The sequence below is a fragment of the Scophthalmus maximus genome, chromosome 4 (genome assembly GCF_022379125.1).
Source record: "Scophthalmus maximus strain ysfricsl-2021 chromosome 4, ASM2237912v1, whole genome shotgun sequence".
Lineage (NCBI taxonomy): Eukaryota > Metazoa > Chordata > Actinopteri > Pleuronectiformes > Scophthalmidae > Scophthalmus > Scophthalmus maximus.
The window spans coordinates 11,225,001-11,246,396 of NC_061518.1; the positions used below are offsets into that span (position 1 = coordinate 11,225,001).

The window sequence follows — 21,396 nt, forward strand, 5'->3', positions numbered from 1 at the left end:
CACGGATCAACCATTTGCATCATGGAGCAGCTACTGTGACATCTAAAACAGGCGAGGAAGTTATGGAAAAAAGAAAGGACATATTGGGCCAGAAATTAGATTCCCAACAGTTTTTCCTTTGGAAAATGCAAATTTACGGTGCCAAAAATAAATCAAAGTGACAAAGAAGGAGGGTACGGGAATACATGGAAAAGGGTCTTGTGGCTAAAGTTCTGATGAAGTTAACCATAGCATCTCTTCTTACCCAGGTCTTTTGTTTCCTTTCTCAATAATTCCTTTTTACACTGACTTGGATGTGTTACAAGGCTTTGCCCTTAATGTGCATTATGAGAAAATGGCTTCAGCAGACCCAACCGCAAGCTTTCCCTCGGTTTCTGTCTTTCTCTCCCGCTCTGTCTGGCTTTGTTATCCTCGCTCTCGCTCTCACTCGCCCTCCTGTTGGTGAAAAGACGGGCTGAGAGCAGATTTTCTGCGACTTTCTAAGGCTAAAGACTCCGCACAAATAATGATGTTAGTGTTCATGTCGCCTCAGACCCCTCTGATGATGTGTAAGTAGATCAAACTCACTTTCTCCCCCTCTTTTAGTCGAAGAAATTGGTTTCTCTCCTGAGCATGTGCATGGCCAATTTTTCACAAGGGAAATCTCCACTATTTTCAAGGTGGTCGAGAATATTTTTTGGATTAGGTGGTAGTGTGGAAATAATAGCTGACGTTCACATTTCATTTGTTTCCCAATGGCACAGTTTCCCACCCTCACAGGCACCAGCGCATGGCGACTGCAGGAAAGACTTTATTCATTACTTTGTCTGCTTGCACCAAAATATGATCATGATCATAGCAAAGACACTAACGTTTGCGGTGGGCAAAATCTAATTTCAGTGAACAGTCATTTGCTCGTTCTTGGAGGCTCAATGAATTAATATACATACGCATTAGAAACAACTGTTGATTGCACCACAGAAATCTCTGATTGGCTCAGTTGCACATTTAGAAGCAAAGTGCAGCCACAATGAGGAAAACCCAGAACGTGCAACTCAGGCTGGAAGAAAAAAAAAGCCAAAGAAAGAACCAACTGCGATAATCACTTTTTTGAATGGGACTAAAAAAGAGAAATCTGCTGAAATGATAGAGAAAGCCTGTGGTTTGGCCAATGCAGTAAATTTCCCATGAGCCTCTATGACAATCTGAGGGGATAGCCACTCTGGCACACGCCACCCGCCCACACACACACACACACGCACACACATACACACAGTGTTGTTGCTGCCAGGCAGTACGGGTGTAGAAACCTCTAGGAGGAGGCTGGTCTGAAGGAGGGTGATTGACAGGAGGTGGGAGAGGACTGGACTGAGGAGGACCAGAGGAAGATGGGAGGGGTCGTCCTGTTTGAGGAGCAGTAACACTCGTCCTTTTTTCCACTTAACAGAACCGTCTGTAAAATCAACAAAATCTCTGCTTCGGAGAGTGGAAACGACATTGTGGAACAAGTATTAAGGCCCAAACATATTTAGATTTTTGAAAGAGATGGATCTTTAGCTTTGGCTGGAGTATTATATGACCACAATTAACAGCCCTGCAGACTGCATACAAATACAGTATATACAAATGACTTCACAACTCTCCCTCCTATGGATGTTGTTTATGTGCAGCTAATTTGCAAATGCGCAGAGTTACTTTCTTACACTGTAGAGTAAAGTCAGGGGGAGACTTTTACACTGGAGACTGTGTCCCATCAGAGTTTAGTTTTTTAATATTTACCACGGCTCACAATGTTTCTCCTGAATTTAACAAAGTGTTTTAGTGTCTTAACCCTAAACCGTAATGTAATGAGCATGACCACAGCGTTTGCTGAACTCTAACCGAATGCTTTGAGTTGTCTATACCCAACCCTGGAATTTTTTTAATAATGCTTTTAATTGCGAGGAGTGTACTTTGTAGTGAAAACAAAAGAAAAATATTGACGGTAAATTATTTGTAGCCACTTTCCACATGAAGCTTCCAATAAAAATCTCCCAAAAGGATGGAAGGAGAAGTATGATGAATTAGACCTGAATCTGATGGCCTTACATCTCCTGGAAACTGATATTAACAATTATAAATTAGGTGTACATGACCGCAGACAGTGTTGGACATGCCTGCATGCTCTTACATAGACGCATGCAGGAGGGCTATGCTCTTTGTGTTAGCAACGAGAAGGGCTTTACGTCCTTGGTTAGGGGTGGGGTTGAGGGTGAACTGGGGAGGTACAATGTTGCTCCTCATCCCTAGCAAGGCTAAATTTATTGGTTACCATCTGCAGGGTGGAGGAGTTTGGGTTGTGGCCAGGCCAAAGAAAGGCTTGTAATTAAACAGTCATCATTATCGACTTGTGGTCAGTGATCATCATCCCCAACACTGGTTCTCCGAGATGAACATGGAATCATTGAGGCTTTCCTTGAAGCTGGACTGAATTAGAACAGAAGAAACAGAGGAGAAAAGTGCGAGCAAGAATATTTTTTTTCCCCCCTCTCTTGGCAGAACAGGCAGCATGAGGCCCTGTGCCATATCCACTCAGGTTTAAACAATTACCCAACATCAGAGAAACCAGTAGAGCCTCAGTGCTGGCACGACCGTCGTGCTTTTGACTGCTGTACTTCAGTCCACGGTTTCAGACATGGCCAAGTGTCACATGTAAGCGGAGCTTTCGATAATTTCAATTAGTGTACGAGGGTGTGCCTGCAGTATCTGTATCGCTGCTGCGTTCCATTGAGGTTGACAGCCCCTTAATACAGTATTTCATGGTTTGATGTGTGAGTGACACAGGCGCTCCGAGAGGATGGCAAAATGGTTTATTAGGACCTAATTAGAGCCCTGTGATTAAAGGGGAAGTGACTGTGATTAGCAGACCTGCAGATGATGTGGAAACATGGATGAATATTCAGAGGAGAGAAGCACAGTATGTTTTAGTGTGTGTGTGTGTGTGTGTGTGTGTGTGTGAGCACTACAGAGTACAGGCTGCCGCGGAGCAGTCGCGCTATAATATCATCTTAACAGCCCTTCTCAGCAGAGAAGCTTTACAACTTAAACTATTAGGCACAAAATGCACAGATGAATGTAAGTGTGACCCTACAGCTGATGCACTTGCTCCATGCAGGAGTTCGGAAATCCGATGAGCAGCTCTTGCACCCCAAACATCATTAAAAAAATTAAAATGTACTCATTTTATTGCTTTGAAAAAAATATATAATGTCATGGTTTCAGTCCAGCATGTCAGAGTAATGCTGTGGACTTTCACAGCCAATTGAACATGAAACCATGAGGAATGTTCTGCAAAGCCAGGTCTACTTTGGGAAGCTTAGGGCCCTTGCAAAGAGTCACACATTCTTGCGAACTTCAGAGTATGTGCTGTTTAATCAAAGAGATAAATGGTCGTATTATTATTTGTCTGCATCAATGGAGAGGTTAGCAAGGGATTTTCTTTTCTTTTCACCTCGCAAACTCCTAACTTTTTCAGATATGTGATAGCCGCTGCCATTAGAAATCATTTATGGGAGTGTTCTGAAGGCAGGAGATTGTCAGCAGGGCCCTGCGATTTTACAATTTCACAACTCACTTCCTCCTTAAAATGACACTGGCTTACCTGCCTATTACTCCCTTTGATTTCTACAGTACATGCTTCTGTGCTCTGAGAGGTATTCATAATAAGCTTAAACTCCACTGGCTTCATTGCTAAAGGGTGCTTATCTCTTGGCTATTCAAAAGAAAGAACGGTAATATTTTTTCCAATTTCAGCATTTTACTGTTAGGCCACACTCTGTCCTAAACCACATTTAGGGGGCTGTTGTGGAGAGCAGGCGTACACGACATACAGACACATACTGTATGTCCACTCATGCACTGACACATGCACAAGAGCATGTGCTTGACACACACACACACACACACACACTCGCTTTGTCCGTGGCTTTTCTTTAAAATATAATTTTTAGCCATTTAAAATTGAAATGGTTCAGCTTTCAGCTTTTTTTTTTGCTGGAGGAAAGTCACATATTTCAGCACATTTACTTATATGTTTTATTATACATTTTAACTTAATATTGTAAAAGGCTGTGGGAGCCAGTCAGCTAGTTTTATTTAAAACGTCTGATTGGTCCATTCGGTTGAAATCTACATCTGTTATATGCAGAGAAAAGGAGTCCTGAAAAGTGTTTTTCTTTTATTACATCGATCATACTTACCTTGCAGCACTTATTACATATTTGGACATGCAATTTAATCTATTTACATTTTCATTTTGTCCCTGTGGAAGGTTCAAAGCACACTTCGCTTCACAATGTATACTCATATGTAATGTAAGATATACTTGAAAACTAGTTTGTGGTGAGTGGTAGTGGCCATGGAGGGCCCTCTCTCTTTTGCTTGGAGCAATGTCAGTTTTTCTCGTAGAATAATGAGAAGCATGTGTTTGGAAAGTGAAAAAAAAAAAAGCTCGGTAAACTTTCATGTGACCCACCTGTTGTGCTTTAAATACAGTTAACGCCAAGCTCGTGTTACTATTGTCTGGACAGACACTTGGTGTATTCTCTTCTTGATTATTCTTATTTTTGTTTCATGGGCTCTGCAGAGACCCGTGAAGCCTCTTGGCCTAACAAATGGTAGCACACAGAAGCAAACTAAACACTTGAACAGAAAAACTAAACCTTAATGACTACCAGAATTTAAATACTCATAATCTGCAGGTGCAAAGTGTTTGTTTGAATTACATCTTTCTCCCGCAGTTATAGCAGTGTACAGTAGGTTTTGCGCGGCGTCTAAGTGCTCCCCAGCCCTCTCTCCGTAGCCCCAGTCTGCTGAGTTTCTCAGTTCTAACGTTGCGTTCTGCCATGCTGTAATGGGCTCTCAGGACATGATGGGAATATAATAACTGCCTGACAATGTTTTTCTTGCCCCCCCTCATTCTCCTCCAAATGCAAAATGTGCCCAGAAACATGGCATATACGGTGCAGGTTGTGATGTCAGTTGTTATTGCTGGATACGCGAACCAGTAAATTTTGGATTATTTTCCACAAACGGCTGTGCAGAATGCATTATGTCACAAAGGCCACATTGTAGCTCGCTGGGTGTAGAGCAGTGTTGTCTCTCTCTCTCTCTCTCTCTCTCCCTTGTCCTGTGCGTTGCTCGGCCACCTTCTGTGCCTCCAGTCCAGACTGCAGCCTTACTTTATGCCTATTTCCTTTCCTTGTGCTGCACTCAATGCACAATGGGCCTTATAGGATACACTACATAATGGGAAAAATCATGGATGAAAAAAATAGCGTGTTGACTAATGGCCAAGAATTTTATACAGACTCAAGTTTTTCCTACCATGCGATTTGATCATGTGTAAAATTGGCGATATTTGAACATAAAGGATGGATTCATTAGATTATGGGTTGCACATTTGCACAGAGTCCATTTGAATGCGTGCTCTGTGAAACGTGACTTTGACATGAGATGAATTAATTGATGATAGATATATTTTGAATTCCTTTTGCTGTACAATTGGGAGTCGAACGTCGCTTTTGTTGAATGCAGTACAGGAAAGGGAGAGTGTCCGTTAAAGAGCCTCCTGTTTTTCGACTAATTAAATTTGCCACTAACATACACTGGCAGGAACCTCTTACCTTGTTTGACTTATTTATTGCCTGACTGCAGAGGTAATTTGACCTTTCATTTCAAAGGCCCTTTTTTAATCCAGAGAAGGAGTGTTAAACTCAATTAAACCAGTGATCAGTGGCTCAAACACTACATTTGTTTCCTCTGAGGGGACAGGCCAACTCGAGCTCTGCTCTCAGCTCCTTGTCCCTTACTCCTGGTCCCTGCAACCTTACAGGGTAACAAGAGAGGGGGGTAAATTAGGAGTAGAGAGAAATGGGGGTGGGAGGGAGACATGAGTGAGATGAGAAAGGAAGAATTGAGAGAGGGAGGGAGAGAGAGAGAGAGGAAAGTGCCCCACAGTTCCTGCCATGTCACTGGAGATTTGTGTCCTCCTTTTAAATCATTTCCCTCTTTAGAAGATTAAGAAGGCAGAAATATTCTCAAACTGATCATTTTCCCTCCCCCTAAACGGACTCATTTGCATTTGCATACGTTGCTATTAATTGAGGGTTTGAAAAAAACCAAACTCAAATGACCTCTGCAACTGTAAATAAAAAGAAAAGCAGTAGGTTATAATGTTAATTGTTAAAATGTTAAAATGCCTGTACAGGGGCCAGTGGAGACACAAAAACATATGCACCCATCACTATCAGATTTACACCAAAGCCACATGCATAAGCTGTACAGTACGGGCTTCCTTTTTGTTTTCATTATTGTTTTATACTTCCCTTCTTTTTCCTCAGGTAAATGGACTTGTCTTGTGTGTCACTTATTCATTTGGTTTACTTTAGAAGTAAGAATTTGATGATTTTTGGGGAATCAGTTTTGGGCAGGATGCTGTTATACTGCAGAGTGGAGTGTTGTGTTGTATGGACAGAAGATGAAGGATTATTTTCCAACATGGAATATGAATGCTCTTTTTTTTTTTTGAGAACACTGCAGCCCATTTAAGACTTCCTTTACTCTGTGACATGAAACAAATGTTTCCCATGTCCGCAGTTAAACTTGTCTGCCTGCATTGTGCTGCAGGCTCGCCGCTAAAATAATTATCTGTCAACTTTGCCTTTGCAAAATCGAAAAATGTGCAACAGTAATGCAAGTCATTTGTGAAAAAGGGGCCACTATCAAATAGTGCGTCCCTGCTTCTCCCCAAACAAGGAAAACACGGAATAATTTGCGGACACCGATGCCTTGTTGTAACCTGATCATTTATGGATCAGTTGTTTCCTTTCTGGTTTAATTCACCATGTGATTGATTTTCTGTGCCGTACTGTTGGAAAATATCCACACTAAACCGTGCCTGAAATAGGGAATCATTTGAATACAGATGCTTACAGATCCTTGTCACTGGAAACCACTTGGAGGCAGGAGACAATTGCAGGTTGATTATGTTGCTTCTGACAGAAGTTGCAAGTCCTTTGTACAAAGCAAAGATATTTGCATCTAAATGCTTATTGTAGACATCTAAACAGCATAAAGACTGATTGTAAATGCCAGCTGTTGGGCTGTACTCGGGAATAAATAAAGAAAAAATTTCAATAAGGGAAATTGGGATGGAAATGAGGAAATTATTTTCAAACAGTGGAGGTGAAATCAATAAGTAGGAAACGGCGCAGTTTGTTGTGCCGGTTGTATTTGTCATTTTTGTGTAATCACATATGAATCTAGTTACAGTTTTTATTGTATGTTGAATTTGAATTCAGTGTTTATATTCACGTCGTCCTATTCTTTGCTCACAAGCTGTTTTATTTCTAAATGTGACAAGGTTGCAACCACAGGTATGAGAACAATTTGCTGTCAGTCAAATGATCAGATTTGAAATATAATATGACCGTCTGCTATTCTTTGATTTTATTGTGTTTACAGGTATTAGAGAACCAGTTCAAACTTTGCAATGTTTGTGAGTGTGCATGTACTCGTATGTGTGCTCTGCACTGTATATGTGTGCAGCTATAAATGTGTGTGTTTGCCTGGTACCCAAAGCAGTGATGCCCCTGCTGATCGTCCTCCTCTAAGCTCTTTGTCCTGCAGCACTCAGTGTGTCTGCCTCCTCGGGAGACTGACAGGCTTCTCTAGTGTGGCTCCACAAAGGCCCAGCCTCCTTTGAGGTGTTAAAAACTTCCATTTATGCATCTCCCTGGACAAAAAAAAAGAAAAAAAAGGCACCAAGCCCATTTGAGTCCGGTAGCAACACAGGCAGACATTGTGGCCACGCTTCTCTAGCACTCATTTCACAGATGCTAAAAACGAGTATATGGTGAACAGGATTTGAAGGGCTAAAGTGCCCCGCGAGGACCAGGCGATAAGAGGGGGGGGAAACGCCACCGCGCAGTAAACTAGAAGATAGGTCTAGAAAATAAACACATTACCTGGGAGAGAGGGAGACAGACAGACTCCCAACACACAGAAAACACAAGCCCCACGCTGAATGAGAAAAACAGCGGCAGAAAGAGAGAGAGAGGAAGAAAGAGAAAATATGTGTGCATATCTTGGAAGTGAAGAAAAGAGGTCTCCTCAGTGTGTGAAAAGACAAGCCTGTTCCATGTTCTCTGTCTTAACAGTCTTTGAAGTGAAGACTATATGAGGGGGAATCAAAGAGAATTGATAGGTTGCGTGCCCGTCTGTTAGGAGGTCTGGGGACTGAATGTCGTCCATCGCGGAGGAAAACATGCTTTTTTTTGCTGGCTTCTCTCCCTCCGCTGTGCCTCAGCCCAGTTGCTCAGTAAACAGACTTTTATTCTTGTTATTTGACGCAGAGGAAATGACAGATAATGCATTTGCCGAGCAGCACCCGAAAGCCTCGCACAGCCGCAGCGCAGTATCTGTATCAGGCCGCTGCTTGTAACAACCTCAGAGTAGGGTTTTTTTTTCTTCTTTCTCTGCCAAAATACTGACCAATGTTTTTGCTCTCCGCAAAGATATTTTAACTGGAGTGATGCTATGGTAGTCATTCCTGACACATTGGTGCTAGACATTTAGTGAATGTCTAGACCGCTGTAGTTCAGTGACAGGATCGGCCAGAGACAGGGGGAAAAAAGGCAGTTTGAGGGAGACAGAGGCGAAAGATAAAAAGAGGAGATTTGTTTGGCTGTGACAGTTTCGGGTGTGCTGGAGCATGAAACAGCTGTTTGCGCGTGATTGACCTGTTTCCAACACCAAATAACTCAATGACATAATGGATCTCTTGTAGGAATAAAGCTTTGTAACATCACAGGGCCCGTAGCTGTCCAAAGTTTATCACTCGAGTAGGAAGTGAATAAATTCATGAGGCGACAATAACTCCTCAAATGCTACCTCCATAAAACGATCCGTAGCAAAGTGTCTACAGTTTACCTGAACTCTGGCGGTTTCCCGACCATGTCCTCTCGTTGCCGGCTATGGTGATTACTCCCCTGCATGGAAGCTGTCGTTTCATATTTCACAGATGATGCTGCTGCTGAGAGGATTGACTTGATGGAACTGGGTATTTAACATACAATCACTCGTGTTCAATTACTACGTTAGACATTTCTGTGCCAGAATGTTCTGCGCTTCACGCCTTCGCCCCCCCCCCCCGCCCCACCTTCCTTTTCCCTCCGATTTCCCTATTTCCCCTGAGACCGGCGTTACAGCCCCACCTCATTGCTTCCCAAACTCCCCCATGCAGTCCCCGGCCTGAGTGAGTGTGTGGCTGCTGCTTCTGCAGAGATAACCACACAGTATCCAGGTGGGGAGCAGTCAGCTGATGGCATAGATTACCTCTATTGTCAAAATAACTAACTCGGCAGAATTCCTACTTTAGCTTGTTTGGACGCCGGAGAGAGTGAGGATTTGGAAAAGGGGGATTGGGAGGATTTTTTTTTTTTTTTTTTTTTACATGTTGCAGATCTGGCTGAATTCCAAACAGAAGTTGAAGTGCAAGTTTTGGCTTGCATAATGCATATGCACACACAACTATGTATGTGCATATGTGCACACATGTCTGCAGCAGACACATGAACATGTCTCACATGCAGTAGAAATGATGCTATATAGACTTAACTGAAGTACATGGAACATAAAACGTGAATTTGGTCAGGACACTTACGCTGTGGTCGGTCTCCTCTGTGCTGTATACAGTTGTGGTGATGTTGTCTATTGATACTGAGCTGTTGTCACGTGACGGTTGGAAAACACAACTTCTCTGTTATGGTCAGGGAGAATTAAATCAAGTGCAGACCACACCGTGCGTGAACGCGTGTGGGGGGATTTGAGGGTTCAGTTGATGTGAAAGTGAATCGTTCTGTGCTGTGGTGGCGAAACAGCCTTTCTTCATCTACTGTACAAGAGGCTTTAGCTCGACTGGCAGGACCAGCAGGCGTACAGTGTGTGTGATGTGTAATGTGAAGATGCGTACGGAGTTTCTACATGGGAGGTTATATTTGACCTATTGTGTCATTGCAGTAATGTGGAATATGAATTCAGTCCCGTGCCCAGACAAGTGGCATTCATGTGAAGTGTATGTCTGACCTACACCATATTTAAGGATACATTGTGGATCAGTGGCAACTTATCCGGTTGGTGCCCCTACTTTTATTTCATCACAATTTCATCAAGAGTAAGCCTAAATCTCTTTACACAGTCACAGTATGGTAACTTGTCTTCCTTGTGTGGAAACAGAAAGCAAGTTCTCAAGATGTAAATAATTACATTTTAAGGTGATGCCATGTTTTAAGTTTGGGAATAGGGTTTGGCAAGAAGTGTTAGAAGTGGCTAGTCTCCAGGAAATTAATACAATAATAAGTCTGTGTTAAGTCATCAAGGGTGACAATGACAACGTGTGTGCGTGTGTGGAAATGATGCTCCAATTTTTGACTCGCATTTGTATTTCTTTCCTATGTGTTGAGGGTGTGTGTGTGTGTGTGTGTGTGTGTGTGTGCTCTGACTAGCCAAAGCTAAAGAAAAGGCCACTCTTTGACAGAAATGCCACAGGTGGATGTGAGCCCTCTCTCCCTGCTCCTTTGATGTCAACTCAATCAGTCTGTTTGGATTTCGAATGTGTGAGCGACCGAACCTACGGCACTATTTTTTACTGTGGTGAGATTTTTTTTTAGCAGAAGTTTTTTTTAATATATATATCTACCTCATTGTGACTGTTCACTGTTGTGGCCTAATGGGGCCAAATTCACTTGGCAGCTGTTCCTCTCCTCTCCAAAGAAAATAATGGAAATTGCGTTATATTGGTTAAGTGTGTTGACTATTTATTAATAAAAATGTGGTGAAACTAATCATTTGAATTTTGGGTTGACTGAAATTCTGTTTAATTCGTTCCTATTCCTCTAATTAGGAATGGGGAGTGCCTGTTTTATGTTTCCTGCCTGTAGGGCTAATTCACAGCAGGAAAAGAGCTGCTACATGCAGCTACAATACACCGACTCTTATTACACCGCAGGGATTACTACGTTCGCTTCATTATAATATCATTTGGGTTCGCTCATTATTTGTAATTAGAAATTCTTTCCTTTTTTTTAACCCCCATTTTCCCCACGTATTATTGACCTCATTGTTCTCAGTCAACATCAGAGTGTTAATTCAAAGGTTTGTAATATCAAATATCTGTAATTATAAGAGCTCCGATTTATGTAGGTACAACAGGAATAAAGCCTATAGTCAGATGTTTGACAAAGACGGGTTTATTGAATTACCATCCATGTAATATGTGGTTTATCTAGCAGGCAGGGATTGTTGTGTACACTGAATAGCTACTAATATAAGTTAATTGTTTGTGTATGCGTGTGTGAACACAGGTGGGTGGTTGCAGCTGGAGCATAGTTCAGAACAGTGAAATAGTCTGTGTTTAGCGTCATTTGATAGGCAGGAGTAGACTTTAAACTCAGGGATGCTATTCATGTAACAGCTTTCCATTCAGCTGGGGTCACCTGGGTCCCCTCTCCCCCATTGTACCTCCAGCCTCAAGGCTGCCACATTCAAGACCCGTCTGCAACCCTTGCCTTTATCTGGCTCGTTCTGTTAGACCTCCAGCCTCCCACGCAGCAGACGCCGTGCTGTGCTCTGACAACAATGCCCTGATAGTCGGTACATTTAGCTGGTCTTGTTGTTGGTGGCTTATTTGCCCCAGCCATGGGGGACTGAGGTGCTGTAGTGCAAATTAGTGACAGATCAGTTAAGCATGACCTTAAAAAACCCTTGGCTTTGTTTAATTGGCAGTGCTGTGGCGGACTAATTGCATAAATCAGCTGGTAATGAGATCTTGGCTTATTGTGAAAAACAAGATAATGTGAGAAAATGAACACAAGTGAGCTTCGAGCATTTTCCTCCCTCTGGCTAGATGGTCCCATCAACAGATTGTTTCCTCTCTATTGTCGTTACTCCTTGACCGTGGCTGCATTTAAGATGGAATTTGGTTCAGATGAAGCCTGATACTATTTTCACTTATACCGTACTTGAGTGTCTTGGTTATTTATACGTTTCTTAACAAAGCTCGTGAGTCGCAGCCCTTCAACGGACATGCTGAAACTAGCAGAGCATGGCCCCTGAATAAATCATTATCAGGCAGTGCTTAAAGATCGAATGAAAAATTAAATAAAACAACCAATTTATATGAAAGTTGTTCATTAGTGGAGTCCACCGACTGCAAGACAGATTAATGAGGTAACAGAGAAGTGTATTTCAAACATTGTCGAGGACAGATTCCTGTCGGTGACAGCTGTGAGGACTGGGGTCAAACACTAACAAAGCTGTTTAGCTCAGCTGTGGAGACTCTGACCCTCCGCCAACATCACTATGGCCCTGATTCCCTTCCTCCTGTTCTGTCTCTGTTTGCCCTCATGTAGGCAAACACAGTTCTCTGAGAGCCTTGTTGATTTTGACCATGTTCCAAGATAACTTATTCATCCATTTTAATCAAATGGAAGTGCAATGCAATTTTGTACTATTTGGGGGGGAATTTCAATCAAATGCAACATATTTAAAGAGTAGCAATGGATAACAATGATTTCGAATTCAATCACACGCCTTAAATGAGCCCCTCTCTGTCTTATCTTTGCTTACATTTCAGGTTATTTACATGAATTCAAAATCAACTGACCAGTGATTGCTGGAAGCTGGGGATTGAGTCTTTCAGTTTTTGTAAGTATCAATTTGCCTCTTCAGCTGTTTGTGTCTTGCCACATGTCACACACACCCCTGCTGTCTTTCACCCACACTGAACACCTGCATCAAATGAGGTGGAACATTGGATAGGCACACAATGTATGCACAATTAGACAGTGATATAGGTTCAGAGTTACAGGCAGACCTTTCAAACATTGGATCCCCAAACTTCTGAGATTTCCTTTTGCCTTAATTGGGCCTTTCTCCTATTTTCTCCAGATAATATTGCTATTTGCTTATGATAAGAACAATTTTAAGGTCAAATCAAGCTTTGATTAATAAAGTATTTCAATGGCAATTAAATCCTTACAGGAAAAAAAACTTACATTTTCCTACACTATAGAAAAAAATGTCAACCTTCACCAGAATGTATTTACACTGTATGTTTGTGTGTATTGTATGCTATTAGTAAGAGTAAGCATTAGAAATTATTTTTAAATTTTTTACCAAATATACTTCCTCTTGTAAAACCAGGGAGAAAACTTAATTAAAATGTCCAGCAATGTAACAAATTATTACAGATAATCCTGTAGTACTGCAATTGTTGCATATTAATACTGAAGGTACTACTTTACCGACACAAATTAGTCCTTTTGAAAAGGCAATATACCTACATTTAAAACAAGCTTTACTGGTCGTCTACCAAAGTCAGTCAGTTTAAAGGGTTTGAGGCAAATTTTTCAAAGCAATACAGTAAGAGAGCAGCTATGAAATGTGGGATTTTGCTTGAAAGAAAACAGAATAAAGAATAGTGAAACAGTCCTATCTGGATCAATATAATATGACTTTAACAATCTTTACTCAGCTGCTGCTCATGCAGGTTTTCTAATAAAAATGTAACTAAGATATTAAACAAATAAAGGGTGAGGAACTTAGTTGATATTATTCTTTTCTTCTAAATGTCAGTTGGAGCTGTCATGGGAGTCATATTAATGTGGTTGAGAGGCTCTCCAATAACAGCGGGAAAATGTCTCTCTGAATTCAAAGTTCATGGCCATTTACAATTGTTGATTCCTGCCATTTCACGTCGCACACCGTCTTCTGCTCTGATGAACAAGCACCCGTCTACCAGCGAGCAACCTCTGCTGCTGCACGTTTGTGTTGTTGGGTTTGTTGTGAACGGCTCAAACTCATTAAATGCTCGTACCACAAGAGTCAGTCGGTTCACATTCTACATTGTTTTGTAAGCATAAAAGCATAATCGAACTAATCAAATTCAATGGAATACATCCCAATGCTGTAAGTTATTTTAACCAACAAAAAACTCAGTGTCGTTTTACATCTCCTCTCTCACGCTTCTCTTTGGAGCTCTTGTAAGAACAGGGCCTCTTGAGTCGGTCGCTGGGCCGACCTCCTGATTGGCTGACTGTTTCCTGACTGATGCATTGCCAGGCCAACCACAGGGTAATGGATTGTAGCCTACTTCTGTAGGTTGGCCAAAGTCACCGGCAAATGCAAATAGTGATGGTCAGTTACGGTGAAATGAGCCGAACAGGCGGTCAAATTCAGATTGAAGTGCTTGCGTATTTTAGAAATAATAAACCTCAGCCACTGGTCTCTAATATTACTACCCTTGGGAGGGCTATGATATATTGACTTCCTGACATCCAACGATTGTGCTTACAATTGTGTTTCCACGACCACCCGTGTCTATTCAGCTAAAAATGCTCCTCCTCTAGTAGTCAATAAATTGACTAGTAAGGACTCAATACTGAAGTGTTAATGGTTACATTATCAGATCACTGTAACGATATCTGTCATCTGTCAGTATTTGTTATAAAATAAAATACCACATGAAGCCCCATTGGGTGAGCATGCGTTGCCGTAGCACTCCTCTGAGACATTCAGTTGGATCCTTGGACAATTTCAAACCTAGATCCACTGACCTATAGGTTTAATTAATCTCCAGACATGACAGAAAGTAATTTAGCTTGTGTCTGTACCGCTTACGGAACAAGTTTAATTACACTCATGCAATCTTGTTTGGAAAACACCTGAGGATATGTTAGATCATCTGAATGGCTACACACTGCACACTCTTTGTTATTACGTGCCATTCATCTAACAGGTAACAGCAACATAGTCTCCAAGCTCCCAATCGATGGCACCACTGAAGGGGAGGATGCGGAGGAGACTTTTTGTAAAGAAAAGAAAGAAATTAAATAAACCGCACTTCACAATAAAATGAAACTGAATAACCTTTTGGTGGTTATTCTTCATCTAATATTTACCAAATGGGCCTCTTCAGTCCACTGACCCTGCAGTGATTATGGTCAATATGTTTCTGAACAGAGACCGCCCAATGGCCTCACAAAGATTTTAGTTTCATCAGCCTCAATTACCTCAGTGTATCCCAGAGTGAATTTGGGAGACTAATTGTTGCACATTTCATTGCCTGGTAAGAATGTAGGAAACCCTCCTGAACCTTATCCATTTTCCTGGAGTCTGCATTTAATTAATAGCTTGCTCTTTGCATCATGAATGAGTGACCTCATTTTTGAAGTGCTTAAACTAAAATATGCTTCAACTGTTGGTAAGATGGGTTATTGTCTGAGTTTTCTTACACTGTACCTCATGAAAAGGGCCTAACCTCAGAATTCACAATTCTTCTTCTTCTGCTTAGTATTTGAAGTTTTATGGACATTATTTCATTCTCATTAGAAGTAGAAACCTAATATTTGGCTGCTGTCCTGCTGCTCAAGCTTTATTCCCTTCTGCCGTAGGACAGAGTTTCACCTATATGAGGCAGAAAACATGACCAAAGAACATGCCATTAATCTTCTTGCTACCCCAGCTGTGGAACGTAATGCATAACTAAAAGTCCGGTTAAATGAATTAATGATTTCAACCATGAACTTTTCTCCCAAAACGCCATGAATCGTCTCCAGCTGATAATGCACCACGACCCTGGAGTGTGAAATCCCCGTTGCGTTTAGAGTAGCCAGTTAATCGATTTGCAAATTATTTAAAGTTTGTGGTGCCCAGGGGAGTGCTAGGCTCTAATGACAGCCCATTTTGAAGGAGTTGAAAAATTCTTCCCAGGCAAGTATCAAATTGTAACAGTAAGATAACAAGTCTAATCTACGCCCCCGAGAAAAGAGATGGTGTCCAGTATTGTTTTGTCGGATTGGGTCAGGTGAATCTATCTCGTCCTAAATAAAACATCTAATTTGACTTTCCTAAATTCCTTTTTTAAAAATATTTATTCCTAATCTCTTTATTCACCTGTAAAAGCATACAATAGGAAGAATGATACATTTTTTAATTCAAATAAAAAGCTAGCATATTAGATCAGAATCAATTTGGAAATGCCATTGTTTCTAAACTTGGCATCTGTGTCATTTGTCCATCAGAATGATACTCATTCTAGAACATTCAGCCATTGAGTTCTTGACTGACTCCAGAACAAATTGGGGTTTGAGTGACTAGTTCAGGGTGAAATGTTGTTACCCATAAGTCTCAAACAGACTGATGGACATCACACTTTGTGCTCTGTCTGAGGCAAAAGAAAAAAAAAACATGTATGGTCAGAAATCTGTGGACAAAATAAGTAAAAGAAATAAGTTCAAAGTGTTTTTTTGTGGTAAAACTTAGACAGAGCTCTAGCTGGCCATTCAGTGCAGAATAGAATCATAGTAGCATACACACTGTACGCCCTTTTCCTTTTTAGCTGCAGTTGTTGGATCTCTGTGTTAATATCAAGGAGCCTCTAATCTCAACCCATTAGCAACTGCTGTCATTCAGACACACGGTGTCGGCCTGATTTAAATAAAATGAAATGAAGATAGTTGTTTCTGGTCCCTTGGCTTCACTCATTGCCATAAACATATGCTCTGTGCCCTGCTTCTTTCCATCTTATTTATGACTTTAATTTGTTGTGTGGGCTGCGCAAGAAATCAAATTTAATCCAATCCTCCCAGGGACCCTGTCATATAATAACATGGTAATTTCTGTGTATCCTTTTGAAAAATGAGGAAATTAATTCTTCCTGACATGTTCTAATTATTCCAGTGTGAACGGCGGATGGGCCCCCTCCCTACACCCCCCCCCCAAGTGTCAGTTGCCGACGGGTGGCGAGGTGCTAATGCTGACCAGCAGCGCGTTTAATTTGAAACATGAGCAGACACCTTTCAACACACCTTCCTAATGTCGGAGTGGCTCACACAAATTAATTCACTACTCATCTGGCAGCTCTGACTGAGGTGGTTGTGTGTGTGTGTGTGTGTGTGAGCGTGTTACAGGATGAGGGAAGAGGTCAAAGGGACCTCACCGCCATTAGTGAAGGTAACATAAGGTGTGTGTGTGTGTGTGTGTGTGCTACACTGTGGGTCTATATGCTAGTACAGTATGTCAGTATGTGTGCACACTTGTGCTGGACCAGGTATCACCATAGTTTGTGTGATTGGGTGTTGAGTTGGCGTGGGATGTTGGGATTGCTTGGATAGCTTTTTTTTTTCTCTCCCTGCTGAATTTCCCTCCTCTTGAACCGACGGTACCTTTTCACACATCCCACTGCTCCACTGAGAGCACTGAAAGGCTTATTTAATTACACCGTCATCAGGCAGTCTTTAGCTTATCGCTTCAATTTGCATAGGGACACTACTGGCAGAGATGTTGTGGAACAAAGATCTTGTGCTTCATGTGTTTCAAGTTCAAGGGTTAAAACCTTAAAAATAATAACTTGTAAGCATTAAAAGAAAAATCAAGCTGCACATGTAGCAACATCAATAAAATCCTCTTAATTAGATAAAGATAAGAATAATTATTACATTATATTTACATTATATATTATTATTTTTAAACTGAGCTTGAAAAAACAAAATTTGAATTACTAATTTTTTAAAAAAAATCGTCATTGACATGGTGTGATGGGCTCTACAGACTCACATATTGTTATCATGGAAAACAAAATGTAAAAATAACTGTATTCTGCCGAGACTAAGTCTCTGTAAGTCCAGAGCACTGTATACATTCAGGCCTCAGAGAGAATACATGTGTTTCCACCTGAATTATGTACAGTATCTAAGCAGCTGAGACAGGAGGAGAAACAAACAAAATTTACTGAACTTTGGAGTCGGGTTAAAGCCACAGAACTATAATTGATTTGGGGTGTGTGTGTGTGTGTGTGTGTGTGTGTGTGTGTGTGTGTGTGTGTGTGTGTGTGTTGTCTCCGGGTCGAAGAACAGAGAGCTCGTAGCCGTGTGGCGTCATGGTCGAGAAGAGAGCGTGGCTTTGTGAGCAGTGGGTGGATCCCCCCATGACTCAGAGAGGGCAGAGGCGTCAACATGGCCGACCGGCCCACAGGGATTAAAGTATCCCCCCCTCCCCTCACACCCTGAGGGGTTAATCACTGCCATTTTGGATCCATGCAGAGGGAGCGAGTGCGCTCTCCATCACTGTGGAAGAACTGACACACAAGCCACCAGTTAGGCTGCCACTGCAGCCGCTCTGTGGGTAGATCTACTTCATAAGCTTGTTTCCACCCAGCGCAACTGAGTGTTTTGAGCCGCGGTTTGCTCGTCCTTAGAAAGATGGACTTTACTGGATCGGCGCTGACCTTTGCTCTCCGTATCCATCACTTTGGATATTGCTATTTTTCCCATATGGGTTTGTTTAAGGGATACACCGAGTAACGTGGGATGTAGTTACTGGTAGGATCTGTGCTGCGAACTTCTGTGGCTCACTGTGTGCTGCGCACTATGTGAGCCTGTTAATGACTGAAGGCTGAGAGTGCCGTCTCGTGCCAAGACCCACATGGCTGCTGGCGGTGCATTAAATCAGCAGTCAATTTGACTGGAAGTTTGAAATCTGGGCTAGGTTAAGGGGATGTGCTGAAGCCGTGTTAATAGCTAGCTTGTTGTCCATATGGTACTGCTTTAATAGAGCACATTTGTTGCAGATGGTGGGAGACTTGGTTAGGCAGAGGCAGCTCTTGGCAGGGGCTCATTCTTCGAAAGGGGCTGCCGTGCTGCTCAGACTGGTCCAGGCCAACTAAGTGATGTCTATCCTCCCGGCTTCTCCTTCACCAAAAGCGCCTGCCCTTGAATTGTGGCCTAACCTTAATTTAAAGACATTCCTGTATTTTTTTGTGTTCGGAGAAGAGCAAATACAATGTGGCTCAGTCACTTTTTCCTGAGTTTGGTCATTTGCTATCCAAACCGCACCTTTGCTTCCACAGGCTCCGTTCAGTTGTTTCTGACCACAATGGGACTGTAGACAGCAGGCGCAGCTGAGGAAACACAAGCGCACACACAGTGAAAGAACAAGGGTTGCGGAATATGACCAAAGATAAAGATAGAAGCCAAGCATGGCCTAATCTATGTCATTTTCTCTCCTGCTACTTAACTGTTTTAGCAGGACGCTGAAGGATTCAGGTGTCAGCAACTTGACACACAGGGATCATAAGAGTGCTCGGTTCATCCCGGCCTTTACACATGAATTTGTTTCTGCGTCAAACTCAATTCTGTTTCTGTTCTCGTTCCTTCTAATTTCCGATCTAAGGTCTGCAGGATGTAAATTATAAATAAGTTCAGGGTGAGCCGACATTAGTGTTGGTATTGTTTTAGTTTGTGTGCGCCTGATGTACAGTCCGTGTGCTTTTTGCACTCAGAGAGGTGAGGAGACACGCTTGATCTGCTCTGCACTGTTTGTCGGTTGTTTTCTCACGTTGTCACTGGCTTGGTGTGCTGTGGCATGGGGCTGGTATTATGTGCGCTGGGCCCAGCTGAGTGGAGAAAAGAGCAGGGCTGCAGCGCCCCTGGCTATGCCACTCCCGCCTCCCCAGACACCTTATTGTGAGAAAAGTCTCGGCTGAGCCCTCTGGGCCTTGTGGATTCACTGCCTCGCTAAGTGCTGGCCAGACTGAAAGGCACAGTGTCCTTGGGCCCGGCTCATTCTTTCCATTCTCTCAGAGGCTTTGTCTCATAAGCCAAGAGAGCAAGAGGAGAAAATGCCAAATTACACCCATGTCACTAAAACTTAAGGTGTTTAAGGGTTGAGATGCAATTTGCTGTTGTGTTTGGTGTTTTTCGTGATGATGTGCTATAACAGCAGAAGTTCAGAAAACAGTATTTTTCTTTCCATTGGTGTGAAAAAGTGGTGATTCTCACCACATGAATTTTAATTTGCGGACTTCATATGTCTTGGATTTTTAAATTATGAAACTGAAACAAAGGTCGGCAGAGTTAAGCAATGGTGTAATGAAATTATTTGTTTTAATGCTGAAAAATATTTTTGCAAGATACCCATATTGTAGTGGCTGACTGACTATCTGTACAGGGCTAGTAGTGAGATCTGAGAGACATTTAAACTTCTACCACTGCTCATTTTTGGGCCCCTTGAAACAAAGCAGATGGAACTCCTAATCAATTCTCAACCAGTCCTAACACAATAAAAGTGTATGGTATACAGACCAATAACACAGGCTAATGGAAACCTGTTGTAAGTCATTTTTAGCCATGTGTCTCCAGTATTTTGTGGGTAAGGCTTCTGAACGACCCCTGCAAGTAGTGACATCATGACCACATCCTTTTGCCTCACTGGCGCTCAGTCTCAGCTTGGGTCCCCTGCGGCCGGGCTCCCAGAAGCCACAGCACCCTCGCTACACATGGGCTGCAGCTGGACCACCGTTGGCTACTCCGAACAAACTGGGGCTGCTCTGGGATCTGTGGTCGCAGTGCTGGATGTACATGTATATATCTGCACACGGCCGTGCGGAAAAAGACTGTATGGAGATCAGTAGGCAGAGTTTATTTGATGCAAACATATCATCAGGCTCTCAGTGCAAACCGATGTTGTATGCAAATCCACTCCCTGGATGGAAAGAGGTATAATTAATGATGTCAGTTCATGAAAAAAAGAGGATGGGTTCATAGCCATATTTCTGCTTTAATTAAAGACATGCCTTATTATAGGAGAAAGATGTATGCTCTATGTGTTTTTCTTTCCTTCCTTTTCTCTCTCCCTCCTTTCTCCCTCCTCTACTTGTTCTGCTTCTCGATTATCACAAGTTTCATAGTGAAAATGGTTCTCTGTGATTTCTCCTGCCAGAAACCCCACACGCTGACATGGAGGGCTTTCTACGTAGCAGCTTTTTACTGAGGTTAGTTTCATTTCCGTTGTTGCCACTGAGGATCATAGGTTCGGGCAAGGGGTGGTGGCGGGCTAACAGGGGTTACTTTCTGACGCATTGTTAGCTTTAGACTTTGTCCAGTGTGTGCGTCTGTATGTTTGAACAATGTCAAACACGGGTTCTCTAACATACTTACCCAAGCTGTGTGCTACAGTTGTGTTCAGGTAGTATGTGGCTGACTGGCATGCTCCCCCTGATATGCTCCAGTCAGACTGAAAACACACATCGACAACACAGATGTAGATGAGCTGTCTCCCTCCCACATTCACAGCTTTAAGAACCTGCCGTTCAGGCTTTCCGTGTGTTTTTACACTGCATGCTTTTGTCTGACCACTCTCCCCGTCTGCCCTCCCTCACTAACCACCCTAATCAGGCATGTTGGGGTAAGGCGGCCGCTGGGCACATTGGTCTTGTGATGTGCCGTTGCTTCCTGTTGTGTTCTGTGTTTGTATTCAACCCTAACATAAAGATTTACATTTTTTTGTCTTTACCCTTCCTGTGATTCTAATTAAAAATTT

The 21,396-nt window shown here is 42.3% G+C and overlaps 1 protein-coding gene across 6 annotated transcripts in view; it reads left to right on the plus strand.

Annotated features, from left to right (window-relative positions):
• The window catches only part of LOC118302911 (transcription factor SOX-6), a 130,417-nt gene that overhangs the window by 7,515 nt on the left and 101,506 nt on the right, over nucleotides 1–21,396 (plus strand). For 4 of the 6 annotated variants that reach the window (XM_047331523.1, XM_047331521.1, XM_035629440.2 and 1 more), the window contains exons 2-3: nucleotides 12,653–12,723; nucleotides 20,797–20,848. In XM_047331523.1, the coding sequence (XP_047187479.1) occupies nucleotides 20,814–20,848 (35 nt within the window). In that variant the 5' untranslated portion in view covers nucleotides 12,653–12,723; nucleotides 20,797–20,813. The remainder of the gene's footprint in view (nucleotides 1–12,652; nucleotides 12,724–20,796; nucleotides 20,849–21,396) is intronic. The other 2 variants (XM_047331522.1, XM_047331520.1) reach the window with 2 other exon arrangements.